Source organism: Eleutherodactylus coqui, chromosome 2 (genome assembly GCF_035609145.1).
Source record: "Eleutherodactylus coqui strain aEleCoq1 chromosome 2, aEleCoq1.hap1, whole genome shotgun sequence".
Classification (NCBI taxonomy): Eukaryota; Metazoa; Chordata; class Amphibia; order Anura; family Eleutherodactylidae; genus Eleutherodactylus; species Eleutherodactylus coqui.
This window is the reverse complement of record NC_089838.1, coordinates 14915429-14942745: the sequence shown is the minus strand read 5'-3', so window position 1 is coordinate 14942745 and position 27317 is coordinate 14915429. Positions and strand designations below refer to the sequence as shown.

The 27317-nt window shown below is 48.7% G+C and overlaps 1 protein-coding gene across 5 annotated transcripts in view; it reads right to left on the bottom strand.

The window, feature by feature from the left end:
• The window catches only part of TCOF1 (treacle ribosome biogenesis factor 1), a 56053-nt gene extending 31850 nt beyond the window's left edge, over positions 1–24203 (bottom strand). For 4 of the 5 annotated variants that reach the window (XM_066590392.1, XM_066590393.1, XM_066590396.1 and 1 more), the window contains exons 1-10: positions 24045–24203; positions 19661–19713; positions 18739–18797; positions 18519–18559; positions 15741–15924; positions 13123–13220; positions 10619–10753; positions 7965–8069; positions 2961–3158; positions 478–621 (exon numbers count right to left, since the gene is read on the bottom strand). In XM_066590392.1, the coding sequence (XP_066446489.1) occupies positions 478–621; positions 2961–3158; positions 7965–8069; positions 10619–10753; positions 13123–13220; positions 15741–15924; positions 18519–18559; positions 18739–18797; positions 19661–19713; positions 24045–24146 (1119 nt within the window). In that variant the 5' untranslated portion in view covers positions 24147–24203. The remainder of the gene's footprint in view (positions 1–477; positions 622–2960; positions 3159–7964; positions 8070–10618; positions 10754–13122; positions 13221–15740; positions 15925–18518; positions 18560–18738; positions 18798–19660; positions 19714–24044) is intronic. The other variant, XM_066590395.1, reaches the window with a different exon arrangement.
• Between the last annotated feature and the right edge of the window lie 3114 nt (positions 24204–27317).

The window sequence follows — 27317 nt, the reverse complement described above, 5'->3', positions numbered from 1 at the left end:
GTGGTCACTAGAGATGAGCGAGCATACTCACTAAGGGCAGTTACTCGAGCGAGCATTGTCCTTAGCGAGTACCTGCCCGCTCAGAAGAAAAGATTCAGGTGCGGCGGGGAGGGACGGAGGGGAGATCTCTCTCTCCCTCTCCGCTCCCTCCTGCTCACTCCCACAACTCACCGCTCCCCCCCGCGCCGGCAGCCGAATCTTTTCTTCCGAGCGGGCAGGTACTCGCTAAGGACAATGCTCGCTCGAGTAATTGCCCTTAGTGAGTATGCTCGCTCATCTCTAGTGGTCACCACTCTTCTCCATTAGGGTACGTTCACACTGAGTGGAAACACTATGGAATTTCCACAGCATTGCAACATAAAATGTAGGTACTAAAACGGTCTGCCGATACGGCTACGGGTTATGCGGACATTTTGCGGAATTTGACACGTTTCCGCCCCATGTGAATATACGGCTGATATTAAGGGTATCACATACCTGCTTTACAGGTTCCTCTTCCATTTCTGTCTCACTACTCGACGGGCTGACAGCTGCCTTGGCCTGTGATGGAGTGGGTTGGCTTTTATCCTTTAGTTTTGATGCCTGAACACGTGTTGCAAGTTTGGGAGTTGTTGGCGTCTGCTGCAAATACATCAAGATCCGTCAGGTACTTAAAGGGGTTGTCCCGAGGCAGCAAGTGGGTCTATACACTTCTGTATGGCCATAATAATGCACTTTGTAATATACATTGTGCATTAATTATGAGCCATACAGAAGTTATAAAAAGTTTTATACTTACCTGCTCCGTTGCTGGCGTCCTCGTTCCCATGGAGCCCGACTAATTTTCGGCCTCCGATGGCCAAATTAGCCGCGCTTGCGCAGTCCGGGTCTTCTGTAATCTTCTATGGAGCCGCTCGTGCCAGAGAGCGGCTCCGTGTAGCTCCGCCCCGTCACGTGCCGATTCCAGCCAATCAGGAGGCTGGAATCGGCAGTGGACCGCACAGAAGAGCTGCGGTCCACGAAGACAGAGGATCCCGGCGGCCATCTTCAGCGGTAAGTATTGAAGTCACCGGAGCGCGGGGATTAAGGTAAGCGCTCCGGTAAACTTCCTTTACTTCCCTGCATCGGGGTTGTCTCGCGCCGAACGGGGGGGGGGGTTGAAAAAAAAAAAACCCCGTTTCGGCGCGGGACAACCCCTTTAAGACAAGTCAACAAAACGATGGTATAATACTGTCTGCTGGAGCTCCCTCTGACCAAGAGCGGTATGGCCTCAGCAACTCCATCAATGCATAGATGGGAGTTATGGAGAACGCCATGTGCTCACTTGGAAGAGTCACCCTCGTTAAATGAAGGAGCTGCAAAACGTCCAGGGGCTGTGCCAAGTTACAAAAGTATTCCCCATCTACAGGATAGGGGATAAACAGACAAAACAAAGTAAGCAAAAATGCCAAAAAAAAAACTTTATTAAACGGGATAGTAAAGTATGAAAAAACTTGTAGCAAAAAAAAAAAAAAAAAATCATTAGGTTCCCAAGTGGAAGAGAACCGCCAAGGAGCGGAGCCCCAACAGCAGATGTGATCCAGGCAAAAGTGAAAGCAAAACAGAACGCATCCATGGAGGAGATCCCGTCGGGGGGATCGCGGTTTTTCAATTACCAGCTACTATATCTTAGGCTGCCGGCACACTGTTGCCTTTGCTGCCATTTACTGGTTTTTGTCACTGCATGTATTGTGTTACATGAGGGGGTGGGAGTAGCCATGATGTGACACCCCCTTGTGCTTTGGCTTTTCGCATGTTTTAAGGGTATTTAACTTGTTTCTTGTGTTTATGGTTTAAGTGTGCGGCTCTGATACTTTGCTTATTGGTAGTGCCAGCCTTACGGGAGTCACGGTGAATTCAGGATAAGGGATAATAGAGATCAGTGGGTGTCAGTGGTTGGACCCTCACTGATCACAAAGGCCCCCAACATGAATGAAAAGACAGTTGTGCATGCAGGCTGCGGCTCCGCTCAATTCAATGCGGCGGCTAGAAACAGGTGAGTATTAGCGCTCAGCAATCTCCAGTGCTGTAACTGAAATAAATGGAGCTGCGGTGCACATGTGCAGCCATTGATTCCTTCACATGGAGATCTTCAGGACCCCCGTTTTCAGAATCGGTGGGAATCCCAGTGGTTGGACCCCCACTGATCATACAGTTATGCCCTATCCTTTAATAGGGTTGTGCCAAGTTATAAAGTTATCCCGTATCTAAACGGGTGTTATGAAAATTGGAGAGTTCCCGAACTCCCATTACTCTAAAGCAGATCCGTCACTGGATAGAAACAGACACAAAACTCAGATTATCCCCGTTTTTTTTCATTTTACATAATCGCCTCCCTTCACCTTGATGGGCTCTTCTTGGGTCCAATGCTCTCAATAAGTCAAAAGGGAGGTCCCCACCGCTCACTCAATGGGTGATGCCAGACTTTCAATTAAGTACAGCTTCATCCACTGAGAGTGAGCAGTGGGGACCGCCCACTTGACACATTGAGAATTCAAAGACCTAAGAAGTGCTTGTCCAGGCAAAGGGAGGAGAGTATAGAAAAAGAAGAAAAAAAAATGGAGAGCGTCAGCGGGGCTATGTAGACCATGTGTGTCCTAGTGGCCAGACAGGTAATAGCACTCATTTGCTACTGTCTACTTTATGTCCTCATTAATTCCCTTTGACAACCAAGAGGATTATGTAGCAGGTCAGAAAAGGTCTTTAATTCAGATGAGCGAGCGTACTCGCTAAGGCAAACTACTCGAGCGAGGGGAGAGCGGGGAGGAATGGGGGGGGGGGGGGGGGGGGAGAAGAGAAGATCTCTCTCTCACTCTCTCCCCCACCGTCACCCAAATCTTTAGAGACGAGCGGGCAGTTACTCGCATAGGGCACTACTCGCTCGAGTAGTTAGCCTTAGTGAGTACGCTCGCTCATCTCTAGTCTTTAATGAGGAGTTTCACCTTGTTGTCGCTATCGGAGTCATCCTCGCTGCTTTCATCCGTCTCCTTCGTAACCGGAGTTTTCCCTGCTGCAGGGCTGCGCTTGGGCGTTGGGGTCACCTCTGTCGCTTTACCTATGGATTTCCCCTTCGTACCTTTCCCCCGTGTTGTCGTGGACTTGGCAGCTTTCACCTGAGGAGCCGCTGGCGTTTGCACTTTCTGTTACAAATCGAGATAGATAAGTGATATTAAGAGATTCTAAAGGCAATACTAAACCCTGCAGAAGGCGGCGAGGCATCTGATCTATGGACGCTGTATTACGGCTTCATACAACCTCCTGTTGTACTGAGACTTCGCTGTGCACCCAGCGACGTCCGTGCGGCTCCACATCCGCATGGATTAAAGGTCAGATTGGAAAAACATTAAAAAAAAAAAAAAAAGAACCCAATCTACATTAACCCTTTCCAATACACTGTCTGACGTCTGAAGACATTCTGATTGAAGGCTGTACAGCTCCGATGTCGGAAGACGTCCAGCAGGGTATTCTTACTGTATGTTACTGGCCGCTCTGTTGCCGGGGGCCTCTCCGGCATGTCCCATACTGCTGTACTGGCTGTAGCCAGTAGATGGCGCCATTGTATAATGGCAGAAAGAGAAAACCTCCTAGGAAACCCTAAATCCAAAATTGGATTGCAAAGGGTTAAGTTCTGCAGGAAACAGTGGCATTCTCTACTGGATGTCATATTAGGTGGGTGTGGTACATATATACGCATGATGGTGGTGGTGAGTAGGCTGTGGCATCGCAGGAGTCCACGTGGGTAAAAATAAATAAATGAAAAATTCTCCCCCCAGATGATTGGTGAGCGGGCATTCAGGCTGTTGATTTGCCCCTCTTTTGTGTGGCCCTTGTTAGATGTTTTTAGATTTGGGGCCCGTTTACCGCAGATGAAGAGGAGGAGCTTGTAGAAGATGTGCCCTCACTCCAGCATGGCTGACGAAGTCCCCCACGGCGTACATTTTACTTTAGTAGTATACGAAATGAGAGCTGGGCTGTGATTGGTTGCTGTGGACAATGAAGGCTTTCTTTCAGACAGCTTCCATAAGCATGTGGTGTCGGGCTACTTTTTGCTGTCCTGAATGCCTGCTTAACAATCAGTGGGTAGATTTTTTTTTTTAACCCACGTGGACTCTCACGATGCCCCAGCCTACTCATCACCATCATGTGCAGCTAACCCGGACTCTGAAGGCTCACACGGAAGACCCTGTTGGGACCTGCTGAGCGCAGTCATGGTAGGCTGCCGCGGTCAGTCCCTAGGTGCTGCCAATCTCCCCGTAGATGCTCCAGAGATGGGACTGGAGGCAGCACCATCTTTCCTGCCAGCCAAGGCTCTCTGCGTTACCCCCCTCAGGGATGGTGCCTTTATCAGTAGGTTGTCCAGATATGGGATTGCCACGATCCTCCTGGAATGAAGAATTGCCTCCACAGCTGACAGGACCTTCGTGAAAACACTCGAGGAGCTGATGCTAGGCTGAATAACATGGTGACAAATTCGAAAAGGTTTGAGTGCATTGCAAAGCAATCACTGGTGGGACTGGCAAATTGGAATGTGGAGATAGGCGTCCCTGAAATCCATCAATGAGAGGCATTCCTGTTGCTCCATGGGTGCAATCACTGCTCTGAGGGTCTCCATGCAAAAATGGGGTACTTTGACGTAATAATTTACAAGTCTGGAATTCAGTAACAGGAGAACTGATCAGTCTTTAAGTCCTCCCACACACGGGGCGTTTTGTACAGCGTTTAGCTCTGCCTTTTCAGCCCGGCGCTAAACGCTGTACAAGGCTCCCATTCATTTCAATGGGGCTGCTCACACAGGGCTGATAACGCAGCGCCTTCCAACGCTGCGCTTTGACAGCGATGCAAGTTCTATTTTGGGGCGTTTTCAGCCCTGCGTCACCCATTAAAATGAATGGGCAGTGGTTTTAGCACTGCTGAAAACGCGGCAACACTTGGTACCGCGTTTTTGGCAGCGTTAACCGCTCGCCGATTTTCAGGGTGAGGGCTTGCACTAGAAGCCCTACCCCGAAAATCAGCCAGAGCTAGGTAGAGAAAAAAAAAAAATCAATACTCACCTAGCCGCTGCAGTCCGGGTCGCGGCCGCTGGTCTCTGCCGCTGATCCGGGCTTCCTCTGCACTCACAAGTCTATTGCCGTAGGCCAGGTTTGAAAACCCCGCCTCCAGCAATAGAGCGCTGTGATTGGTTGTCGGCGCTTGCTCGATGCCCAATCACAGCCCTTCATTGACTGTCTCAGCCAATCACAGCTTGCCGGCGCTGCGTTTCTGCAAACGCCCTGTGTGAGGGAGGCCTTAGGAACAAAGAAGCTGGAGTAAAAGCTAGTAAGAGGTTTGAAGAAACTGGGACGATGACTTCCTGGTCGATTAGGTTTTGAAGAGATTGAAAGTACTGGGAGGATCTGGCCAGATCGGAATAACGGCATACCCGAAAGAGATTAGCTTGTGTACCCAAACATCTTGGGACATGAGACAGACACACTTCCCTGAAGAGAAGGAGATGGCCTCCCACCTTGCATGACTGGGTTGGGTACCGGCGGTCATGTGGAGAAAGATTTAGCCAAGAGGGCTTAGGTGCCTGGGGGCAAGGACACCTGGAGGTTCGAAGGAAAAAAAAAAGGGAGAATCTGACATTTTGCCCTTGGATAGTGTGACTCTGTGGGTGAAGGCAAGGCAGAAGAGGGAGGTGACGGAATATGAATGCGCAAAGTTGGAGACATTAGTGGTTGCCTGGCTCTGTCGCGCGTACATTCTGGTAGGAACAATTCTTTACTATCAGGGCCTTCAGTCGGGTTCTGGCTGACTGTCCTGCCCAGCATCTCCACAGTGGACCTGAAGGCTTTTTAAGGCCCGAAACCGCCACTGAGAGGGAGCATGCCCATTTGGGTTCAGGGCACTGTAGGGGCATGGTGGTGGAGGTCATTGGCTGGTCTGAAAGAGGCTCCTGCTGACATGAAAATTTGGTGCGACAATGGGAACATGCAAGTGCATCGCTATGGCTGTATTGTGCTTACTGGATTCTCTCCTAGAATTAGATGTAGTTGTATGCGCAGAATGCCCAACAGCATTCAGTTGCAGGCTCAGAAGCTACAGTTGAGTTAGGGTGCTGAGAAGTGGCTAGGGCAGATCTTACCCTAACCCAGGGGGTCCAGAAGTCCCCTTGAGTGGTGTAGCAGAGGAGCTGCAGGTAAACTGGTGTCCTGGATGTGGAAGAATGGCAGAAAAGGGGAGGCAGGACTGGTCGTTACTAACTGAAATCCTACCCCTGACCGTAGAGTCGTGGCCAATAATGTGTTGATCACAGCGAATCATCTATCATGGGCGAACGCCTTCCCCGCACCTATGCGAAGGGAACTTCTTGTCCCCAGTTATCTAACGAGTGCAGGCTGGATGGTGAATCGCACGAACGAGTGGAAGCTCGGGAAACAGATGTGAACCACGCCATCTGAATCTTCGTCACGCCCATAAAGACTGCAAATGGACGCAGGGACCAGCAGTCGAAATTCCCCAGGGATGCAATGCAGCCCAGATAAGATCGCCCATCCAAAGGAGGAAAGTTCCCTGAACAGGCAGCAGCGCCCAATTCCCATCACCCTGCTCAGATCACACAAGGGCCGGGTCAGTAAACCAAGGTCATTTCTCACCTCCCTTTGATAGGGAGCCCAAGGAATTTGAGCAAGATTATCTCCGCTGGCGGGTCACACAAAAGTTGGGGCTTCTCTGTGCCTTCGGGAGGTAGGGAATCAGCAGGGGAGTTGGGACACATCAGGGTTGCGCTCAGTAGGAACTCCAGGATCTTTAAGATCTGCAGCAAGAAGGTCTGGCTCCTAAACGGATTTAACTTAGTGGCTGCAGGAGGGTATAGCTGGCAGGAGTTACTCTTCTTGAGCTTAGTGTCCACCTCCTAGTGGTAGGAGCTACATCTGAGGTCTTAGCTGTATCCCACAATGACACAACCGAGAAATATCTACTTATGTCCTTACCCTTTGTGCTTTTAGGGATGGGCCTACTGAACCAAAATTAGAGCTCTACCTTAAAGGGGTTGTCCCGCGGCAGCAAGTGGGGTTATACACTTCTGTATGGCCATATTAATGCACTTTGTAATATACATCGTGCATTAAATATGGGCCATACAGAAGTTATATACTCCCCTTCCCTGCGCTGGCGTCCCCGTCTCCATGGTGCCGTCTAATTTCAGCGTCTAATCGCCCGATTAGACGCGCTTGCGCAGAAGGGTCTTCTCCCTTCTGGTCGGTCCGGGCACGAGCGGCGTTCTGGCTCTGCCCCCTTCTACGCGTCATCACGTAGCTCCGCCCCGTCACGTGTGCCGATTCCAGCCAATCAGGAGGCTGGAATCGGCAATGGACCGCACAGAGCCCACGGTGCACCATGGGAGAAGACCCGCGGTGCATCGTGGGTGAAGATCCCGGCGGCCATCTTGGAGGAAAAGAAGGAAGAAGTTGCAGAGAGGGGATTCGGGCAAGTAAAATTTTTTTTTTTAATTTCAACACATCCCTTGGGTTTGTCCTGCGCTGAATGGGGGGGGCCTATGCAAAAAAAAAAAAACCCGTTTCGGCGCAGGACAACCCCTTTAAGCCTCCAGCACACGAGTCGGGAGCAGCACCTAAGAGACTCAGACGCAACTCGCACTGGACGGCGCATGGACTGTGTGCTGTTTGATTTACAGAGCGCACTGACAGGTGATACATGTCCTACGTCTCAACAGTGAAATGGATGGGAATAGAACATACATGAGCTTTTTTCACAAGGACCACCGGCCTGTCTGAAGTAAATCAACATGCACATCCTCACAGGCCTATAACGGGGCTGTGTCCTGTCCGTGGACTAAGCACGCACCTGGCCTTACATACGGAGCAGCAAAACTTACTAAACTTAGTAGTTTGTGGGATCAGTAATTCTTTACTGACACAAATCAGGTCGGCAACGATCTTTACCTGTTCCTCCGGCTCCTCCTCGCTACTCTCTGAACTATCTGCTTCAGAGGAAACTTGCTTTGTGTCCTTCGATGCCTTGAGACTGGATGGAGTCACAGCTGCGGGCTGCAATGAGAAGACGTGGAGTCCTGTAAGTACGCCTCTACACAAAATGCTAAGTATACAGTAAATACCTATTTCTTACACATATGCTCTATGTTAACAAAAGCATAGGGACACACGTAAGGTGGTGGCATAATTAGATTTTATTCACATTTTTCCAGCTAGCCCCCCCCAGACCCAGTTGTTGTCTCTACACCTAGCGACCCCCCCACGCCCTTCTCCGCCAGACGCAGTTGTCGGCTTTACACCTAGTGACATTTCCCCCCTTCCCGTTGTCCCGCTCCACGTCTTGCGATCCCACCCCCTCCCGCGCCAGACCCAGTTGTCGGCTCTACACCTAGCGACAACCCCCCCCCCCCCTTCCCCGCCAGACCCAGTTGTTGGATCTACACATTACAACCCCCCCCTTCCCCGCCAGACGCAGTTGTCGGCTCTACACCTAGCGACATTCCCCCCTCCCCCTGTTGTCGGCTCCACACCTGGCGACTCAACCCCCCCTCCCCGCCAAACCCATTTATCGTCTCTACACCTGGCGACACCCCCTCCTTCCCCGCCAGACCCAGCTGTCGGCTCCACAACTGGCGACATCCCCCCCCCCCCCCCAACTTCAGACCCTATTATTGGCTCTACACCTGGCGACATCCTGTCCCTACCCCCGCCAGATCCAGTTGTTGGCTCTACACCTGGCAACTGGATTTCAGCATGGCTAGTTACAAATGGCAACAAATGTAAATTTTTGCTATTCTTTGTAAATTCAATGGCACATCAGTGTTCAATTCTCTCGGACAGCACATGAACATCTGTCAGTGTGCGGGCCGATCCCAACGGGGCAGTGATCAGTGGTCCAATTATGGTTCCTTATACGGGACAGAATAGAAACAGCTTTTCCACGTGAACCATCAGTTCATGTTAAATAGCACCTGTGTGCATAGGCAACAGTGGCTCTAATGGGGAGGATAGTAGTGACTGGAGGACGATCTCTGTGCATCTTCATCCTCACGTGTGGTCAGGCGGTGGAACTTCTAGCAGATGTTCTAGAATCTAAAAGACCGGCATTCAGACTTCCTTTACTACAGCCATGCAGGCTGGTCACAAATGGAAACAAGATTGAAAAGTCTAGTCGCCATTTGTAAAATTTTGAGTCACTGGCAACCACTTTAATTGCTATTTGGATTCCTGGATTGGCAAGAAAATACCTTATAATTGTGTTCAGAGAATTACAACAAAAGGCAGCGACCATGTAAGAGGCAGAACCTACCCCAACATATCAAGGAAGGGGGGGGGGCTACACACCTTGGGGCGCATGAACAATGTCATGTGACAATCCTTTACCGTTTGGTTCCCCGTGAATCAAACAAAAAAAAGAATGCAGATGCATATGGAGTAAGTGGGACCTCAAAAACTCCCTACAGGTACTGCATTACCACTGTGTGCATGAGCCCTAACATAAGTCCATGGCATTAAAGGGGTGGTCTCACCAAAATAATTTATTCCCTATCTTGTTGATAGGGATAATCTATCATCACAAGAATAGGGGTCCCCAAGGTCCATAAATGTGCTGCTGCATTTCAACAGCACTGCTGGAGATGGTCAAGTGCTTGAACTCTGCCGTCTCCGGTCGTCCCACTAGCATGAAAGGAGTTGTATTGTGCATGTGTGACAATTACCCTATTCGTTTGGCATATCCAGACTTGCTCTCACGATTGAGATCCCAGCAGTCAGACCCCCACGATCAGCTTTCGTGTTTCCCCGAAAATAAGACAGTGTCATATTAATTTTTGTTCAAAAAGGTTTACCTTTTTTACATGTATAGCTGCCTAGACACTATTTAAATTGACTTTTTAAATTAATTGTTAGCAGGGCTTAATTTTGGAGTAGGGCTTATATTTCAAGCATCCTCAAAAAGCCTGAAAAATCATTTTGCATCCTCAAAAATTCAGGAAAATCATGCTATGTCTTATTTTCAGGGAAACAGGGTAGTTATCCTGTATCCCATGGAATGGTGGGGGTCCAACCACTGGGATCTCCACCAGTAGAGAGTGGTGGTCACACATGCATAATGCTGCTCCTGATTTCAGTGGGAGCGCTGGAGATTGTAGAGCACTTTAACTTCAGTGGCTCCATTCATGTGGGGACCTTCAGTACCATAAAACCATCCTGCTGCAATCCAACGAAGAACCTCTAAAAGTCTTGGAAGACTTCCCATTCCACATGCCTTAAAGGGGTTGTCCAGAAGTTCAACAAATGGCCACCATAGGTGCAGCCTGTGGAAAAACATCCTAGGATCGGTTGAATGCATCTCTAAACTGGGGGGTGAAGGGTACTGCTCTACAAGCAGGGACGGAACCCGAGACTACACGGTTCCCATGAGGCTTACCATTCAGCCTAAAAGTAACGGAAAAGGGTGGCATTAGGCTCCACCTCTTCCCAGCTAGAGAGGCATTCAGCCCACCCTAGAATGAGATTTCATGGGCAGCACGGATGGAGGCCATTTTCTTGAAGTCCTGGAGACCCCTTTGACCTCACCACCTTTATTCTTTACAATCACTCACTTTTTTCTCAATGTCGGTTTCATCGCTGCTCTCAGAACTCTCATCAGCATCACCTTTAACCACCGACTTCCCATTGGAGGCTGGAAGGCGTTTTTTAGCAGCCGCTGTAGGAGTTTTAGTGCGCGCTCTCTTAGCCTAGAAGAAACCAGAAAATCATGTTACCATTCTGCAAAATACTTGCCAAAGTATTAGGGCAGCAGAAATGCAGTCCTAAGCTCTCGCTCATGACCTGAAGGTTGCGAGTTCAATCCCCGCATGGTTCAGGTAGCCGGCTCAAGGTTGGCTCAGCCATCCATCCTTCCGTGGTCGATAAAATAAGTACCTAGCTTGGTGGGGGGGTAATAAATAAATTACCTGAAAGCGCTGCGGAATAAGTTAGCGCTATACAATATTTTTATTTAAGGCCAGCTGCTATGTATGCAGTGGACTGGTGTTTATAAGGAAGCCTACATACACAAGTCTTCCATCACAATAGTTTTGTAGTAAAAAGCGAATGAACTTCAAGGAGCTTTAGGGTGCTTTTACGTAAGCGGAGTTAGGCCACAGGAGGTACTGCAAGCGTCCGCCATATTTTACTACTGAAGATGCAGGCTCCCATTTCTGCAGTGTAGTGGGCTATGGAGCTCGCACATGCACAGCAGCGGCTACCTTCGTCTCAATGGGCCAGCTACACAGCCGAGTGTTGCGACCGAATAGCCGTCGGACCCATAAAAACTAATCGAAAGGCGCCATTCATTTTTATGACGTACACAGAGGCAGTGAAAGAAGAATACCTAGTTGTGTGACGGCATCCTGTACTCTATTGTTACTTTCCATTGTGAAGTCTAGATGACTTTTTAATCACCTTTCATTGCATTTTTTCTTGGAGACGTAGTGATGAAAATCACAATTCTGACATTGCAAATTCTTTTTTTTTTTTTTTGACCAGGTTCACCGCGCGCGGTAAATAATGCGTTGGTCTGATAGGTCAGACTTTTATGGATGCAGCAATAGCAAATATGTTTTCGTTTTTTTTTTTTATTATAATAAAATGTGGAAAAGTTTTTTTCATATTTACCAGTATTAGCTTTTAATTTTTGAAAATAAATTGGTTTTTATTATTTAAGCGGTTTTAATTTTTTAGCCTTAATTTCCGTTCTAAACTTGCGATGGTTTGATCGCTCCTGCAGTATGATGTAATACCGTAGCATTACACGATCTAATAGGCAATCTGCAATGGCAGCGCAGGGGGCTTTCAGAAGGCCTCCCCGACTGCTATGGCAACAGAAGAGCACCCCATGACCTCATTGCTGGGGGACTTTGGGGACCCCTGAACTCCGATCAGGGCATTTAAATGCTGTCAGAATTGAGTGCTGATTACACCAGTTGTGAGCGGATGTCAGCGGTAAGAAACAGCCGACAGCTACAGTGTATGGAGGAGGATCAGCTACCAATCCCTCTCCATACAAACCGCGAACCTCCATGACGTCACTGAGAATCGCATTGGTCTACGTGTGACAAAAATATCAGGATTACTTGGATCTGTAAAACCGTTACAGGGTTATTCTAGGAATCCTATAGAAAGGCCGCTATAGTCCCACCAAGTGGCGGTCCTACATATTTATCAATAGGACAACCCCAAAACCAATGTCCGAGACAGGACTGCAAACGTTATCCTTAAAACAGGATTGAAAATTGCATCTATAATAAAAACATTTAAAAAAAAAAAACTGAAATGAAGGAAATGCAGCCTCAATAAACGGGGAATGACATCACTAAGGTCACACATATAAGAAGCCCCTAGAGCAGTGTTTCCCAACTCCGGTCCTCAGGGACCGCCAACAGGTCCTGTTTTCAGGATCTCCTATGGTAAGAACACCTGTGGCAATGTCTGAGGCCCCGACAATAATTACATCATCTGTGCAACACTGAGGAAATCCTGAAAACATGACCTGTTGGGGGTCCCCGAGGACTGGAGTTGGGAATCACTGCCCTGGAGGAAATCCTGCTCATATCAAACTACAATAGGCACAACCAAGCCCAATGTAAGGCGTATAATAAAGTGTTCCCATGTGACTGAGGGTCTGGAGATCCCTGCGCCCCCACGTGCACATTTTGCCCTCAGCTTTGTCCCCTGGGAGCTAAGGGCGAAACGTTCGCATCGGGACGCAGGGGTCTTCAGACCCTCGGTCACACTATTATATGCATACATTTGGCTTGGTTGTGCCTCTTGTAGTTTGATATGAGCACGATTTCCTTTAGGCCCTTCTTATGTGTGTGACCTTGGTGATGTCTTTCCCCGTATATTGAGGCTGCATTTCCTTCCTGTTCCGCTCTTTGGGGGGGGGGGGGGGGGGGGGGGGCTTTTTAAATGTTTTTATTATATATGCAATTTTCAATCATGTCTTTAGGATAACGCTTGCAGTCCTGTACATTGATTTCAGGGTTATTCTACTTCAAAGTGACGTGCCAGATTTCCAAAACTTGGCCTGCTCATTAAGGCGCGAACAGGCTTGGTCACTTACCGGCTTGGTCTGTTCACCGTTGGGGGCTGATGAAGTCTTGGGGGCTGATGAAGTCTTGCTCTTTTGCTTTGATGCTGGGGTGGACTTTAAAGCGGCTTCTATAGGAAGAGAAATATGAATTAGGCTCTAACACTGTATCATCTGCGCTGACAAACACTAACTATTGTAGCGCTTCTAAAGTACGCACACATGTGGTTTCAGCTCGAGGGGTGAAGATCTGCCAAATAGCTGAAAGCTCTTCTCTTATAGGAGTTGCCCTCGCGACTCTCTTTAACCCTTTCCAATCCAGTACCGGCCCCTCGCCCAACATTAAGATTTCCCTGTGATGCTGGATGAAAGCTGACATGCTTCTAACAGCGTGCCGAACAGCTCTCCATTGCTTCCTGCACACCGCACCGACATCGAATTAGAAATGGTTAATTTTTTTAAAAAATTGCTAATAAAATCATCATAACGGGTCGTTTTTGTGCGTTTTCTGTTGAATGCTTCCAAGGGATCCACAACGCACGTTCCCACCCAAAATAAGTAAAAGCTGAAAAGTGTGCGGGTCGCAGGGAAATTGGATTGGAAAGGGTTAATAGCAAAACATACATAACAAGCCTGTATAAGCTTGAGAAGGCTGACCGTGTCTCCTCATCAAAACTCATCGCACTCGCAGGCGAGCGGGATATCAGCACGGCTTTCTCAGACCAATATCTTGCTCACCTGTGCAAATACAGCCCAAGGTTGGTCTCACATGGCCGTAAGCGTAACCCGCTGTGGGGGTCCTGTAGTGTTTAACCCATTTTTACAGGTGTGCAGGTGGCCGTGCCCGGCATACGGCTGCGGATTTTGGTGCGGATCCACAGGGTGAAATCTGCTACAGATCCACAGCAAGAAACTCTGCGTAACCTACAGCTAATTGTGCCAATCTTGGTGCAGATTCTGTGGACGGACCCAACAAGCGCCTTCACACAGGGCTGATTGGCTGCAGATCTGAAGCAGATTTACACGAATCTCCAGCACTTTAGCCCTGTGTGAACGCACTCCTTGGGTAGGTTCGTGTGTCGGAAATGCTGCAGAATTAGCTGCTGTGAGGAATCTGTAGCAGTTACATTGGATGCGGATGGTAGTAAGCCCCTTCCACAAGCTGGACGGAAAATCCACTGCGCAAATTGGCCCCCCCTGCAGATTGTGAATGTATGCAGCGGCGTTCACACCCTCGAATAAAGCCTGCAGCGAACGCAAAACCTCTGACATACTGAGCATCATTGCTGCTGCAGAAACTCTGCAATGTGTGATCATACCCGTAGGCTGGAAAGATAAGTGCCTCAAAAGACAGAACATTAACCCTCCGGACCGCTGATGGTAAGTTTACGTTGGGTGGTCCCGAAGGCTGTATGCAGTGGACTCCGCTCCATCCCTGCCGTGATCGGAAATAGCTGTGATGGTCAATGCTGAGCATGCATCTAAACAATCAGAGAGATGGGGGGGGGGGGGGGGGGGGGGCGATGGACTAAAATGTCAGACCGCCATGCAAATGAGAGACTGCCATGCATAGATGCCCATCAAGTCCTGCCCGTGGCAGGGCTTGATAGGCAACGTCAAATATCGCTATATACTGCAATACTGAAGCACAAAAAAAAAATAAAAAAAAAATTGCTAAAACTTTTCTTTAAATATCAAAACAGTTCATTAAAAAAAACAAAACAAAAAACACAAAAAGTCTTTTCCCTGTAAAAAAAATTTATAATTAAAAAAAAACGCATATATTTTCTCATCCTCGTGTATGTAAAATGGCGATTAAAATATCCCAATATTTATCCTAAGGGCGCCTACTTCTGGAGTTTTTTTTTCCCTGCGAAATTCGCAGCATTTTTTTTTCTGCAGGGGTCTATGGGACTTGTAATGTTAAAATCGCGATCGCGCAAAATAGCAATTTACCGCAAGTCCCATAGATCCCTACAGGAAAAAAAATGCTGCGAATTTCGCAGGGAAAAAAAAACTCCAGTGGGTGGGCGCCCTAAAACGGTGAAAGCTGTTATATAAAAAAAAAAAAAAAAGAAGGAAGCTGAAATATGCCAAATTTTTTTTTCCCTTTTGTTTGGAGGGGGAGGGGTTGCACTATTCCACCTCCCAAAAAGTGTGAATGAAAAGTGAGCTAAAAGACGTACATTTCCCAAAGATTACATTAGTAAAAACTAGTTGACCCTGCAAAAAAACGAACCCCCGCATAACCTAGTATAAAAGTCTTAGAATACGGTTTCAAAAACAAAAAAAAAAAAACTGAAAAACTATTAAAAACTACATAAATTTGCTAACAGCATAATTGTACTTAGAAAAATGTACATCTGTAATTTTTTACTGCACTGTAAAGGCTGAAGACAGACAAAAAAACCCCAAAACGGACTGCATTTTGCATTTCTTTTTTAAATTCCTCAGTTTTTCCGCACGATAAATGGCACAATTATTAATGGGAAAATGTTTTAAAGAGTAATGAGAAGGGATGAGAAAAGGAAAAAATCTCTGGGGTATTAACCCCTGAAGGGCTGAACACTACTCCGATCCAGGAAAAAGCCTATAGCTCAGCGTACACAAAGCCTCCCCACACGCCAGCGCCCCGTCCCGCCATCCCTCACCTTCGGATAGGACCATCTCCTTCTCGCCGTCCTCGCTGCTATCAGCGGGGGCCGCAGGGATCTCAGTTGCCGCCGGCGGGTCACTCTGTGAGGACGCTTCCATTTTGACGGATCTCTTCTTGACTTTCGATGCTGACTTTTTCGCCGATTTTTCTTTCTTGCGTTTTCTGTCTTTCGCTTTGACCTGATCCAAAACAAGACGAGATATGAACACATTAAGGCCGTTTTCTGGTGTCATCGTTTGTAGTCCGACAAGAAGCTGCAGACGGTCTGCAATGAAGGGTCAGATCTACAGGCAGCAGAAGATGAACTCTCCCGTAAAGATGCCTTTGGGGCAAACACCTGGGAGAGAACATTGCCAGCGCATACCGCTCGGTCCGCTGAGTAATAAGTGTAAGGGTGCGCTGCTGCGGGCATAGCCTTACCCTCCAACGAGAGTATCACTGCAGTAGTGCAAGACAGAACGTGTGCATGGCACCGGTCCCGGGGCGGTAAGCAAAATCCCTGTGTCTGCTCTGCTAGATGTAACTATGTCCTGCGCCATCAGGGAGGCGCGGCAAACTCTTCTCATCCGCACAGAATAAATCCAGACACATTCTCTTCCGTATGTCTGCATTTTGATAATACAAGCTCAATGATGGGGAAAGGCCGGCTTGGCACATCTAGACCGGATCACACCGGATGGTCGTGCGGTGGGGGCAGGAGGGAGAGGATACAGGAAAAGGGAAAATATTACACCATCCAAAATCATCCTACTAAATGGACTCGGCGTTCAGGCACACACCGCAGTATTAAGCGGCGACTACTGAACATGGCCTATGCTCAGACTCAAGGGGGGCTCCCCACTAGGATGTCCATGTGCCCTAAGGCTGGGTTCACACTGGGCGGAATTGCCGCTTTAAATCCGGACGCGGGTTTAATAGCTGCAATTCTACCGTGGAAATCTCGTGGCATTTCTGTGCGGTCATTCTGCGAGATTTCTGCGCTGTGTGACCGCAGCCTAAAAGGGCACTAAGGTAGCACCGCTGAGCTCAGTAGTTACCATGTAGCGGACACCAATCATCGATGGTTGTGGTCAGAGTTATGTCCGATCCCATCAATTAGGACCACAACAGTTAAGCTGGGTTTCCACGGACTAAAATCCCATGGAAAACTCGCGGCTCGGATGCACCAAAAAGCCACGAGATTTCCGCAGCTTCAAAACCCGCAGAGTTCCGTTGTGGCTTTCTCTCCCCATAGAGAGGAGTAAGGCCGCAACGGAAAAAAAAAATCCTGGGATTAGGAGCTGCGGGCGGATTTGGCGCACAGAAATTCTTCGGCAAATCCGTCTCATGTGAACCCAGCCTTAGGCCGCCTGCAGACGGCCGCGTCGGATCCCGCTGCGAGAATTCTCGCAGCTGGACCAGACCCGAGCCCCTGCAGGGACCAGTGCGGCACTCACCTCTACCACAGCTCCGGCTCTCTGATGTGCCGGCTAGCTGGCGCATGTGCAGAGCGGCACAGAAATAGAGCATGCCGCGACTTGTTTTGCACGCAGACAAATCGCGGCCGTCTGCGTATTGTGATGCAATCCTATGCAGGCGTCCAGGGGTGGAAATTCTGCGGGAAATCCCGCTGCAGAATTTCCGCCCGTGTGCAGGAGGCCTTAAGGTGTTCAACATCCCCATCAGTGGATGGTCACAGCAGCTGCCGGCTTAAAGTGACTGGAGCGGCACGGGGGTATATTACCTGCAGTTCTTCTCTGATCCACTAGTTTTGGGCTCTATTTTCGGCTAGTCAAGTTGGCTGCAGCCATTTTCTAACTATTTAATGTACACTGCACTCTGATTTGCCAATACTGACCACATGAGCAGTTCTGCCAATCAGAGAGTAAGTAACACTACCAATGCCATGTGGAGATTAAGTAGTGTGAAGATTGCGTCACCCATCTTGGGTGGCTGAAGTCAGAAACCGAAACCAGAAGATCAGAGGAAAGACAAAAGCACAGTGGCAGCCAATATACCTCCTCCTGTCCAGAGACAGAATTTAGTCCCAAAGTTTTTCCCTTCCATCGAATTTATGCTGAAAGTGTGAAATCTGCCACAGATCCACACAAAATCGGCGGATTCTGGTGCAATCTGCTGCGGATCGTTTTTAGCGGTAGAAAGTCCGCAGCAAATATGCCCCATGTGAACAAATCCTAAAGGTTTTACCAGGACTTAATTATTGATGACCTACCGCTATCAGTACAGATAGCTCCATCCACGTCGCAATGGCCCAGGGAGGTATTGCAGGCATGAAATCAATGCATTGCCAGTCTGGGCTTTTGCAATGCGGACAAAGTAGTCAGCTTCCAGCTGTGTTCACAATGACAGCAGGCGGCACCCCTGCTGATCAACTACCAATCACCTATGTTGAGTTTAGGTCATCAATAGTTAAGGCCTTCTGCACACGACTAGATTTGCATTGCGGAATCTGTGGTTTGTGTCCGGCTCCGGGTTCCGCAGCGAATACCTTCCATAGCATGCAAGGGAAAAGTGCTTTTTCCTGCACATGAGCAAAAATCAATTGGGATTTTCCACTCACGGTGCGGTGAGCTGTGTCTGCACAGACGGCTTCCGTTGAAGTCAATGGAAACCACCCGATCTGCGGCCCATCCGCAATGAACATTACAGAAAGGTGCTGGGACCTGCGTCATCACCTAGCGACGGCGTGGGAAATCTATACTCTTCATGTCCGACAGCGGGCACAAAAAAAAAAAAAATATTGGAAAAGAAAAACAAAAAAAACCTCGCTCACCTTCTTGGCAGAGTCCTTTATTCCTTGGACCACCGGACTATCTGAAAGAAAAAGAGCTATGAGGCTAATGAGCTCTGAAATAAACACGAAATAAGGAATCCAAAAATTCACATTCATTTTGAGACACCATAAAAGACTAAAACAACCACCAAGAACAAATACAGCCAGCCCCCCTATAGCGCCACCTCCTGGTAGTTCTTTACACGAAGGTCAAACTTACCAGAATCCTCGGAGCCCCCCAGGTGCTGTGCCTTCTTGTCTTTTTTGCGCTTCGACTTTCTGCAAGAAGAGACAGAAGAATGACACTGGGGTTCTGTTGGGGCCACGTCAGGCGTACAGAGGATGTAATTGGGGTTTGAAGGCACAAATCAATGACGAAACCTTCTGTGGAAAAACTGAGCACGTGGCAGATTCCAGAATCCGCATCCTGTGCGTTCATGCTGCTGTGAAGACGCAGCAGATCTTCATCCCTGTAACATATATCAGCACAGGATGCAAGACCCAGAAAGATGAAACCTGCGGCTGCTTGGAGAGTCACCGTGGATTCAGGCCACGGACAAGTTCAAAGCCACATAATCCACGACTCAAATTCGGAGGGCTGTGGTGGATTCCCATATACAGATGAGCCCACTGAGTGCAGCGGACACACCTCGGGGTCTGCGTCACGAAACAAAGTTACTTACACCTTGTTTATATCCATCGATTCCCAGACACGCAGAATCAGGGCGACATCCACGTCACTTTCTGCCACGTGAACATATTAAAGCATCTGGACATTGTGTCCAATCATATACACGCTATTACTCCCTCCCACGCAGGACGGGAGCCCATGGGTCATGCATTCAGGTCTCCCGAACATCAATTGGGGCAATTAAATGCAGCTGTCAGAATTGATAGCAGCATTTAACAGGTTAAAAGCTGCACTCAGTAGCGCTGATGATCAGAGCTGTTGCAGGCCGGCACCCCGATACCCGCTCCACACAAACCTTGCACCTCCGTGATATAAATGTACGTCGTGGAGCGTTAAGGGGTTAACTAGAGGATGCAGCCCCCCATTAGCACCAGCAGGGTCTACCTGTACCGCACTGAGTTTGCTTTGTGCCTCTGAACCCTTCATATGAGCAGGGTAGCACCTGACTTACTTTTTCCAGTACGAGAAGACGTCCGTGAGCCACGCATTCGGTAAAGCGAAGTCCTACACAAAAGAAAAATAAAGATTATTATTAATTAATCAAGTCTATTCAATATTGATAACGCCTTAACGGGTTTGTCTGGGCCATCTAGTATGGTATAGTAGTGGACCTGCGGGGGCCCATGCGGATGCCCGTGCCTACTGGCAATGCTGGAAGCAGACTGCCATGTCCCTGTTTTCTCCCTATGAGAGCTGTGTCTGTAGTACCAAACAGGGGCGCTGCAATCCGTTTCCGCTGCTGTCCGCACCGCTAGTGGTACCAGGGATCAGCTGACCGGCAGAAATCCCGAGCCGCACCCCGCCGATCAACAGTAAAAAGTGCAAATCAGAATCCACAGAGTAAAGGTGGAATATGACGCCATGTCAGCTCAGCGCCCGTTCATCCGCATGAGGATCTACGCTGCGGACACGGCACTTCTTAACACGCAATGTGCAGCAGGTTTTCCGCATACAGATGGCTTCATCAAAATGAGTCTCAGGGCCCTTTTAGACACAACGATTATCACTTACAATTCGCTCAAAAGCCATCTGTGGAGCGATAATCGTTGTGTCTAGATGTGCCCATCTTTCAGTTTTCATCCGAACTATGGTTTTCAGTTCTGCTTAAAAACCATCATTCAGCAGAACAGCCGATAAGCAGAACCGCATGCTGTGTTCTGCCCGCGGGGAGCCGATTAAGTTGTATCAGCTGTCAGCCCCAGATCAAAGGGAATGTAATGAAGGAACAGCGGGTGGTGTGTTCCCTGATTACCGCTCCTGGCGGCTCACATGCTATTGACTGGTACTAATAGGCATTAGTGCCAGGTAGTAGTTTGTGCAAAATGATCGCTCAAAGGCCAAAAGCAGCACAGAGAAACACAGGCCAAAAAATAGGAAGAAAATTGAATGGCCGAACGGCTAAGGGTCAGTTTTACCGCAATAGCACTCGCCTATACGAATACAGTCTAAGGGCTTATTTAGATTCATGCCGGCCATTATATGGCGTGTCTCTCTGCAGGGGGAGGAGGCTGGAAGGGTCGGGAGCAGTGCTCTGAGCTCCCACCCCCTCTCTACCCCTTTGCACTATTTGCAATGAGAGGAGGCGGGACGGGGGCGGGGCTAAATTCCGGGAATTTGATCTGCAGCGTTTTAATCTAAAGGGGTTTTCCGTGGAAAATACTATTGACCGCGTGTTGTCCGCGCCGGAGATACACCGAGGTCGGAGCAGAAGTCTCTGCGCCGACCTTTGTGTAGTTTGTGTGAGCCCGGCCTCAGGCCCAAAGTCCACGGGCTACTTCACCCAGAGGGATACATGGGCGCCCGCAAATTAAAGCATGCGGATTTGTTTTGCGGACCTTTCAATCCGCAGAACAAAGCGCAGCATGCTCCATCGAAATCAATGGAAGCCGTTTGTCCTGCGGCCATTCTGAAATCATCAGTGCAGAATGGCCGAGGGAGCCATGTCTGTCACTGCGCCGGCACATGTGCAGCAGATGGGAGAAGACACCGGGGGTATTATTATATCTTGATGACATCAGGAAGTCCTGGTGGAGTCAAGATTGACAGGGGGTTGTCACCCCCTGTACCTGATTGGCTGGACAGCTGCCAAGTCAGTAGGTCCTGGAAGGCGATGAAAGCTGTGAAAAAGCCATAGAGTGCCGGCCGCTGCTGCCGCGACTAAGCAGTGAGGCGTCTTATTATGCAGGCCACTACTGGCGCCCCCCCATTTAACTTCATGAGGCTGGCCGCAGCAGGGAGGGCAACGCGGCGGCGGGAAGCACTGTCAGACCCGTCCGGATGGGATTGCGCCACGGCACCAAAGCAGGATTGTGAGCGGCGGCACAGGCAGATTCTACCGGTAGTCGGCTTCTCCTGCAGGCGATTAGCGGAACGCACCATGTCGCGGACTGATGACGGGCGCAGCAGTGACGGCCCCACGACCGTGGGAAGCCACTGTGACAGCCGGGCGCAGTGCTGCAGCACAGCGGGGATCGGAGTGTGGCAAGGGATCGCTGCTGTATGGTGGGCGGCGGCGCCGACACATGGCCAGTAGGTCTGCGCAGTCGGAGCCGGCTAAAGGGAGCACACGGAAGCTAGGATGTTGACAGCAGGTAGCCGGCTGCCGGAAGGGAAGACACAGCCGGCGTCGGTCAAGCAGTCCTCATCCTCCCTGCGGCCGGGAGCCATGACAGAGAAGCAGCGGTGAGCCAGACGTGCAACCTCTACATTACTTTTTGCCGGCCCCGCTAGCTTACGGTGAGGCTTACTTTTTATTTTGCAGATGGTAGTGTAAGCCTACATATAAAAGTAACCCTCACCCTAAGCCACCACTGCCGGCAAGAAGCAATGCACACTGTGCTGCTAGCACCTTCGGCTCTTCACCCTATCGGGAGCTGGGGGTGTGAGAGGGGCGTTCCTCCTGTCAAACCCCTAGCTTGCGGTGGCTTCAAGATACACTAATACCGACACCGGGCAGGTACGCACGGGTCACCGGCCGGGCATGGGGTCAAGCTCCTCTACAGGGATTCCGCATGCAGAGTCTGACTCCCCTGTGTGCGGGCGGCCTTAGACGGGTCGGATTCTGTCGGTGGGAGTTTGTGGATGTGGGTGGACACGCCGGCCTGACACATGTGCAGTGGAGATTTTTTTCCATTAAATCTCCTGACTTCCCGGGGGATCCGCAGTGACAGCTGCAGGTGTGCCGTCCGTGCAGGATGTGTGGAAAGTAATCGCAGCATGCTCCGTTTTCTGCAGATCCTGTGGGACGGCTTCCATTGACTTCAATCTGCGGCATACCGGCAACTGTCACTGCGGACGTGCTGCGGATCTGCGGGAAAGCAGATTGTAAAAAATGTATAATATATATATAAAGCTGAAAGCCCTCACTGACTCGCCAAAAGTTCTCCAACTTCCCGATGTCGTAGAAACATGAATTTTGGCGCAAGCATAGATTATCTCCAAAATAAGAAAAAGCTATTGGGTCCCAACTCGATTATTCAATTCTAGCGCAAAAAAATTGGCGTCAAAATTTAACGTACGTAATCTAAATCACTCACTTCCCAATGTCATAGAAACGGGAAATTTGGCACGGGCATTGAATACATCGTAAATAGGAAAAGTTAATGCGTCCCAACTCGATTATTCAATTCTATGCGCAAAAGAATTAGCGTCCATATTTTACGTATGGAATCTAATTCTCTCACTTTCTGGTGTCATAGAAACATGAAATTTGGCACGAGCATTGATTATGTCATAAATAGGAAAAGCTAATAAGTCCCAACTTGATTATTCAATTCTAAGCGCAAAAGAATTAGTGTCCAAATTTTACGTATGTAATCTAATTCTCTCACTTCCTGATGTCATTTTATATGAAGTAAACGCTGCATGGTTACCTCCACGTGGTGTTTCCTAGGTAACGCAGAGAACTATGCAAAATGGTGAACATATGTTTTTCCTCAGTATCTCTAAAGTAACCACGACTTCATAAGATTTCCGTGTGACCACCAGATAAACGCCAGTACCAAATTAACTCGGGCGAAGCCGGGTATATCAGCTAGTCTATATATATATATATAAATAAATGTGTATATATAAAAATTGCACTGCGCATGCATCGGGCACAATCGGTGGTGCGCCGGAAGCATCCGCTGTGCTGAAGAAAGAAGTTCTGGGCGACACGAAAAAGTATTTTCCTGCCCATGTCCGCGGATTTGGCTGGATTCCGTGTCAGTGGATATGAGGCCTTACACACAGTTATGGACTTCAACAAAAGCTAAATATATTTATTAAGCACAGAAAGATGTTAAAAACACTAAACCCACAAACAAACAAACGAAGTCCCACCGCAGCACAGACTATAAGGTCCGATGCCCACGAACAGAAGCGGATGTATTTACACACAAGTTTCCCGCACATTCAAGCTCGCCCATTGATATCAATAGGCCATTACGGTGCGACATACGCACCAAGGCCGCACATGCGGTTTCTTTTCATGCAACTTTCAGTAGGCCATCAATACTTGATCAGCAGGGGCCTGTGACTCGGAACCCGGCCAATCGCTGCCAGCTCTGGTGTGCACATAGCTCCAGTCCTTATGTAGTGGCCAGCCCGTGTAACTGCAGCATTGAATGACGGCGAGGTTCATTCACAAGGCTAACCCATTTAGTAACCACTCTCCATGCTGTAAATTCCCCGTGAGCGCCCTGAACCCGCATTCATACAGGATACTGCAATCCCATTTACAAGGTTTCAGCTACTCTATGGCTAATGTCACTCTGCACCCCGACCAGACACACACTATGTTACAAGGCCAGAGAGCACGCGCTGGTCACGTGACTGCACAAGCGTCTCCTTACCGTCCCGCTCTGTAACCGCAGCTCGTTGGCAGCGGTGATGTAGCCATGCCGGAGGAGGTGGTAGTACACCAGGCTCATGAGCTCCTTGTTAACTTGCGGCATGATGCTGTTCCACAGAGGCAAACCACGTGCTTCCTGCCCCACTACTTCCGGCCGTAACTCTCTCGGTGCATTGTGGGACGGCCGGAGGTTGTTCATGTCGCTCTTCTTTTTTTTTTTTTTTTTCGTACGAGCTTTATGTAAACAAACAAAAACCAAACTACACCGTTCTAGAAGCGTTATGAGCGCCCAGCACGAGCGTTGCCCAGGGCAACCAACTCCAATTATAGGCAGCCGGGACAATTGTTGATACAGTTGCTAGGGGCGATTCATCACGTTTTCTGGCCTCCATAGTTATATATTAGGACAATGTATTAAAAGAAATTAATAAATATTGTACATATTATTTCCCAATTGAGAAAACAGCAAGATTCTTCCGAAAAGTTTATTGTGAAAATTGCATTAACCCTTTACTGACAGCAATTTTTCAAATTTTACAATTTTTCCCATCAACTCGGTTTTGCGAACGATCTCTGAGCGTCGCGAGACGCACTGAAATCGCACGCGGTGTGAAAATAACGCATTAGGTGTTAATGGCTTAGTGCGCATCCAACAAAGCATTTTCCCGCACCTTCCATCCGGTTACAATATTATGGATCTCGCACAGGAAGATAACACATCGGCTTTAGGCCGTATTCACACAGCCAGAGAGAGGTGCACTCAAGATCCTCTGGCGCAACTCCCATGGCGCATTACATGTCCCGCGCTCGTACGAGTCTCACACCTTAATCGCTGCCTGCGTCCGAGATCATTTTCCGCGCCCGTTTTGTTCATCTCAGACAGAACTTGTTGGAGAATATCGTCCGTCTCCATACCGACTCAATGGGTTCATTTACATAAGGTGACCAGATTTTCCCAGGGTCAAAGCGGGACAAAGGGGTGTGGTCAGGGGCGGGGCTTATCACAACGTATGATTTTACCTCCATCGTTATAAAAAGTACAGGGCGGTTCAAAAAATAGGCGGGGAGCAAATTCCGCAGAATTTCTGCATCAAAAAAAGGGTCAAAATCTGTACCATTGGTGCGGATTTTGACTGGAAATCAGCTGCGTGCCCGCAGCTGATGTCATACTATGCAGCGCTCCCCTCACCCCCTCCGAAGACTTTGCGCTGTCGTTGCTTCCCAGCTTACGGTTCTCAGCAGCCTGTAGTGGCTTCACCTGACCAGCATCAACTGAGCAGGCCGCTGGGCGCCAGAAGCTGAGGGGCCCCGACCGCGGGAAGCCCTCGGAGGAGGGTACAGATTTTGACTGTTCTTTAAGATGCAGAATTTGTTGCAGGAACGTCCACTGCGGACATTCTGCTGCATTTCCGCCACGTGTAAAGATACCCTAAGGACCCCTTTCGATGGCCGTGACAGAGTATCGGTAGCAATATTCTGCCATCGGGGGGAGCCCTGACAGGTCTCCGCGATGAGCCTATCTAACCGATAGGCTCACCGCGAGAATGGTGGCATGCCACGATTTGAATCGCGCGAGCGGAGAATCGCTGTGATTCTCTGCTCGTGGACGTCGGGGCTGCTCTTTCGCCCCATGGACTAGAACCTTATGGCCCCCTGCACACGGTCGGAAATTCCGCGGCGGAATTTCCGCCCGTGGAAGCTGCCATAGGATTGCATCCTACGCAGACGGAAAATGCAAATGTAGGCAGATGGACGCGATTTGTCCGCACGAAATCCCGCGCAGAAAACAAATCGCGGCATGCCCTATTTCTGAAATGTCATTCCCCAGCCGCTGGCTCCGTTCTGCTCGTGCGCCCGCTGCCCGGCAGCCGGCACATCAAAGAGCCGGAGCAGCGGGAGAGGTGATTATTTTTTAATTGTATGTCTTATTGTATTTTAGGTGATGTTGGGTTCCACGTTCCGGATATGCCTTCCTCGCTTGCGTCTCCCCCGCCAGTGGACTTCTATTTATTTGTTTCCTTCGTATTTTTTCCTTCCTTTATCGATGAGTTTGGATTTATTAAGTGCTGAATAAAGCCTGCAATTTGACCATTTGCCGTGTGATAATTTATGCCTTTTGTGGTTGAATTGGCCAACCTGTATGTTACATGTATATACAGGAAGGATTTACGTCATCATAACTATTAATGACCTCTTCTTCACACTTGTTGGAATCGATTTAATATGTGGGTGATTTATTTAAAAATTCCCTGTTTTAGTGGTGGTACAGACTTTAAGCTTCATAGCCGTCTTTTTCCCTCTATTATGGATGACTCTGATTATATGAGCCAATACTCTAATGGTACTAGTTTAGACTATACAACATATTTATACTGATTGGTAGTGCCCATGTGGGGGCGGTACATTATTGATAGACTGTTCATCTCTCATACATAGTATATCTAGATTAGGTAAATTACACATCTGATACAGTTAGAATCGCCGGGTCCCAACACATTATATAAAAACATGGGATTGTCTGTGTCCCTATTTTTGTTACTAGATTGACCCGATATTTGGTCCGCAAAAATAAAATGTCTCAGAAGTGGTGGTTGTGAACTTCTAAATCTGCTTGCTTAGGTGATTATTCAGAGTGTCACTTTGTATTTGGAGTAGATATCTAATATAAAAAAAGCCTACAGGTCTGTCTTTCTGTCTGTTTGTCTCTGTCTCTCACTGTCTGTCTCTTTTTGTCTGTCTCTCTCTGACTGTCTGTTTCTGTCTGTCTATCTCTCTCTGTCTCTCTTTTTGTCTCGGTATCGCTGTCTCTGTCTGTCTCTTTTATTCTCTTACTGTCTCTATCTGTCTGTCCCTCTCTCAACTGCTCTTTTTTTGTCTCCCGCTCTATGTCTGTCTATCGCTCTCTCTGTCTGTTTCTCTCTGTCTCCCTATCACTCTCTATCTCTATCGCTGTCTCTCTATCGTTCTCTCTTTCTCACTGTCTCTCTATTGCTCTTTCTCTGTTTTTCTGTCACTCTCTCTCTGTGTCAGGAAACCAGGGAAAGCAGGAGTCAGGGGTCCCTGCAACGTAGCCCACAACCCCTGTCCCTGCCTACTTGCCTCCACTCCTGGCTAACCCCAGGCGGGCAACTGGGCGACGGTCCCTACACTGGCTAAGGGAATGCTGGGGAAATCCACAATCCCTGGAAACAGAAAACAAATGGACAGACAAACAGACAACCAGAGCGAAGCACAAAGGGAAAACCGCAAACCAGTCCAGGAGCAAGCCAAGGTC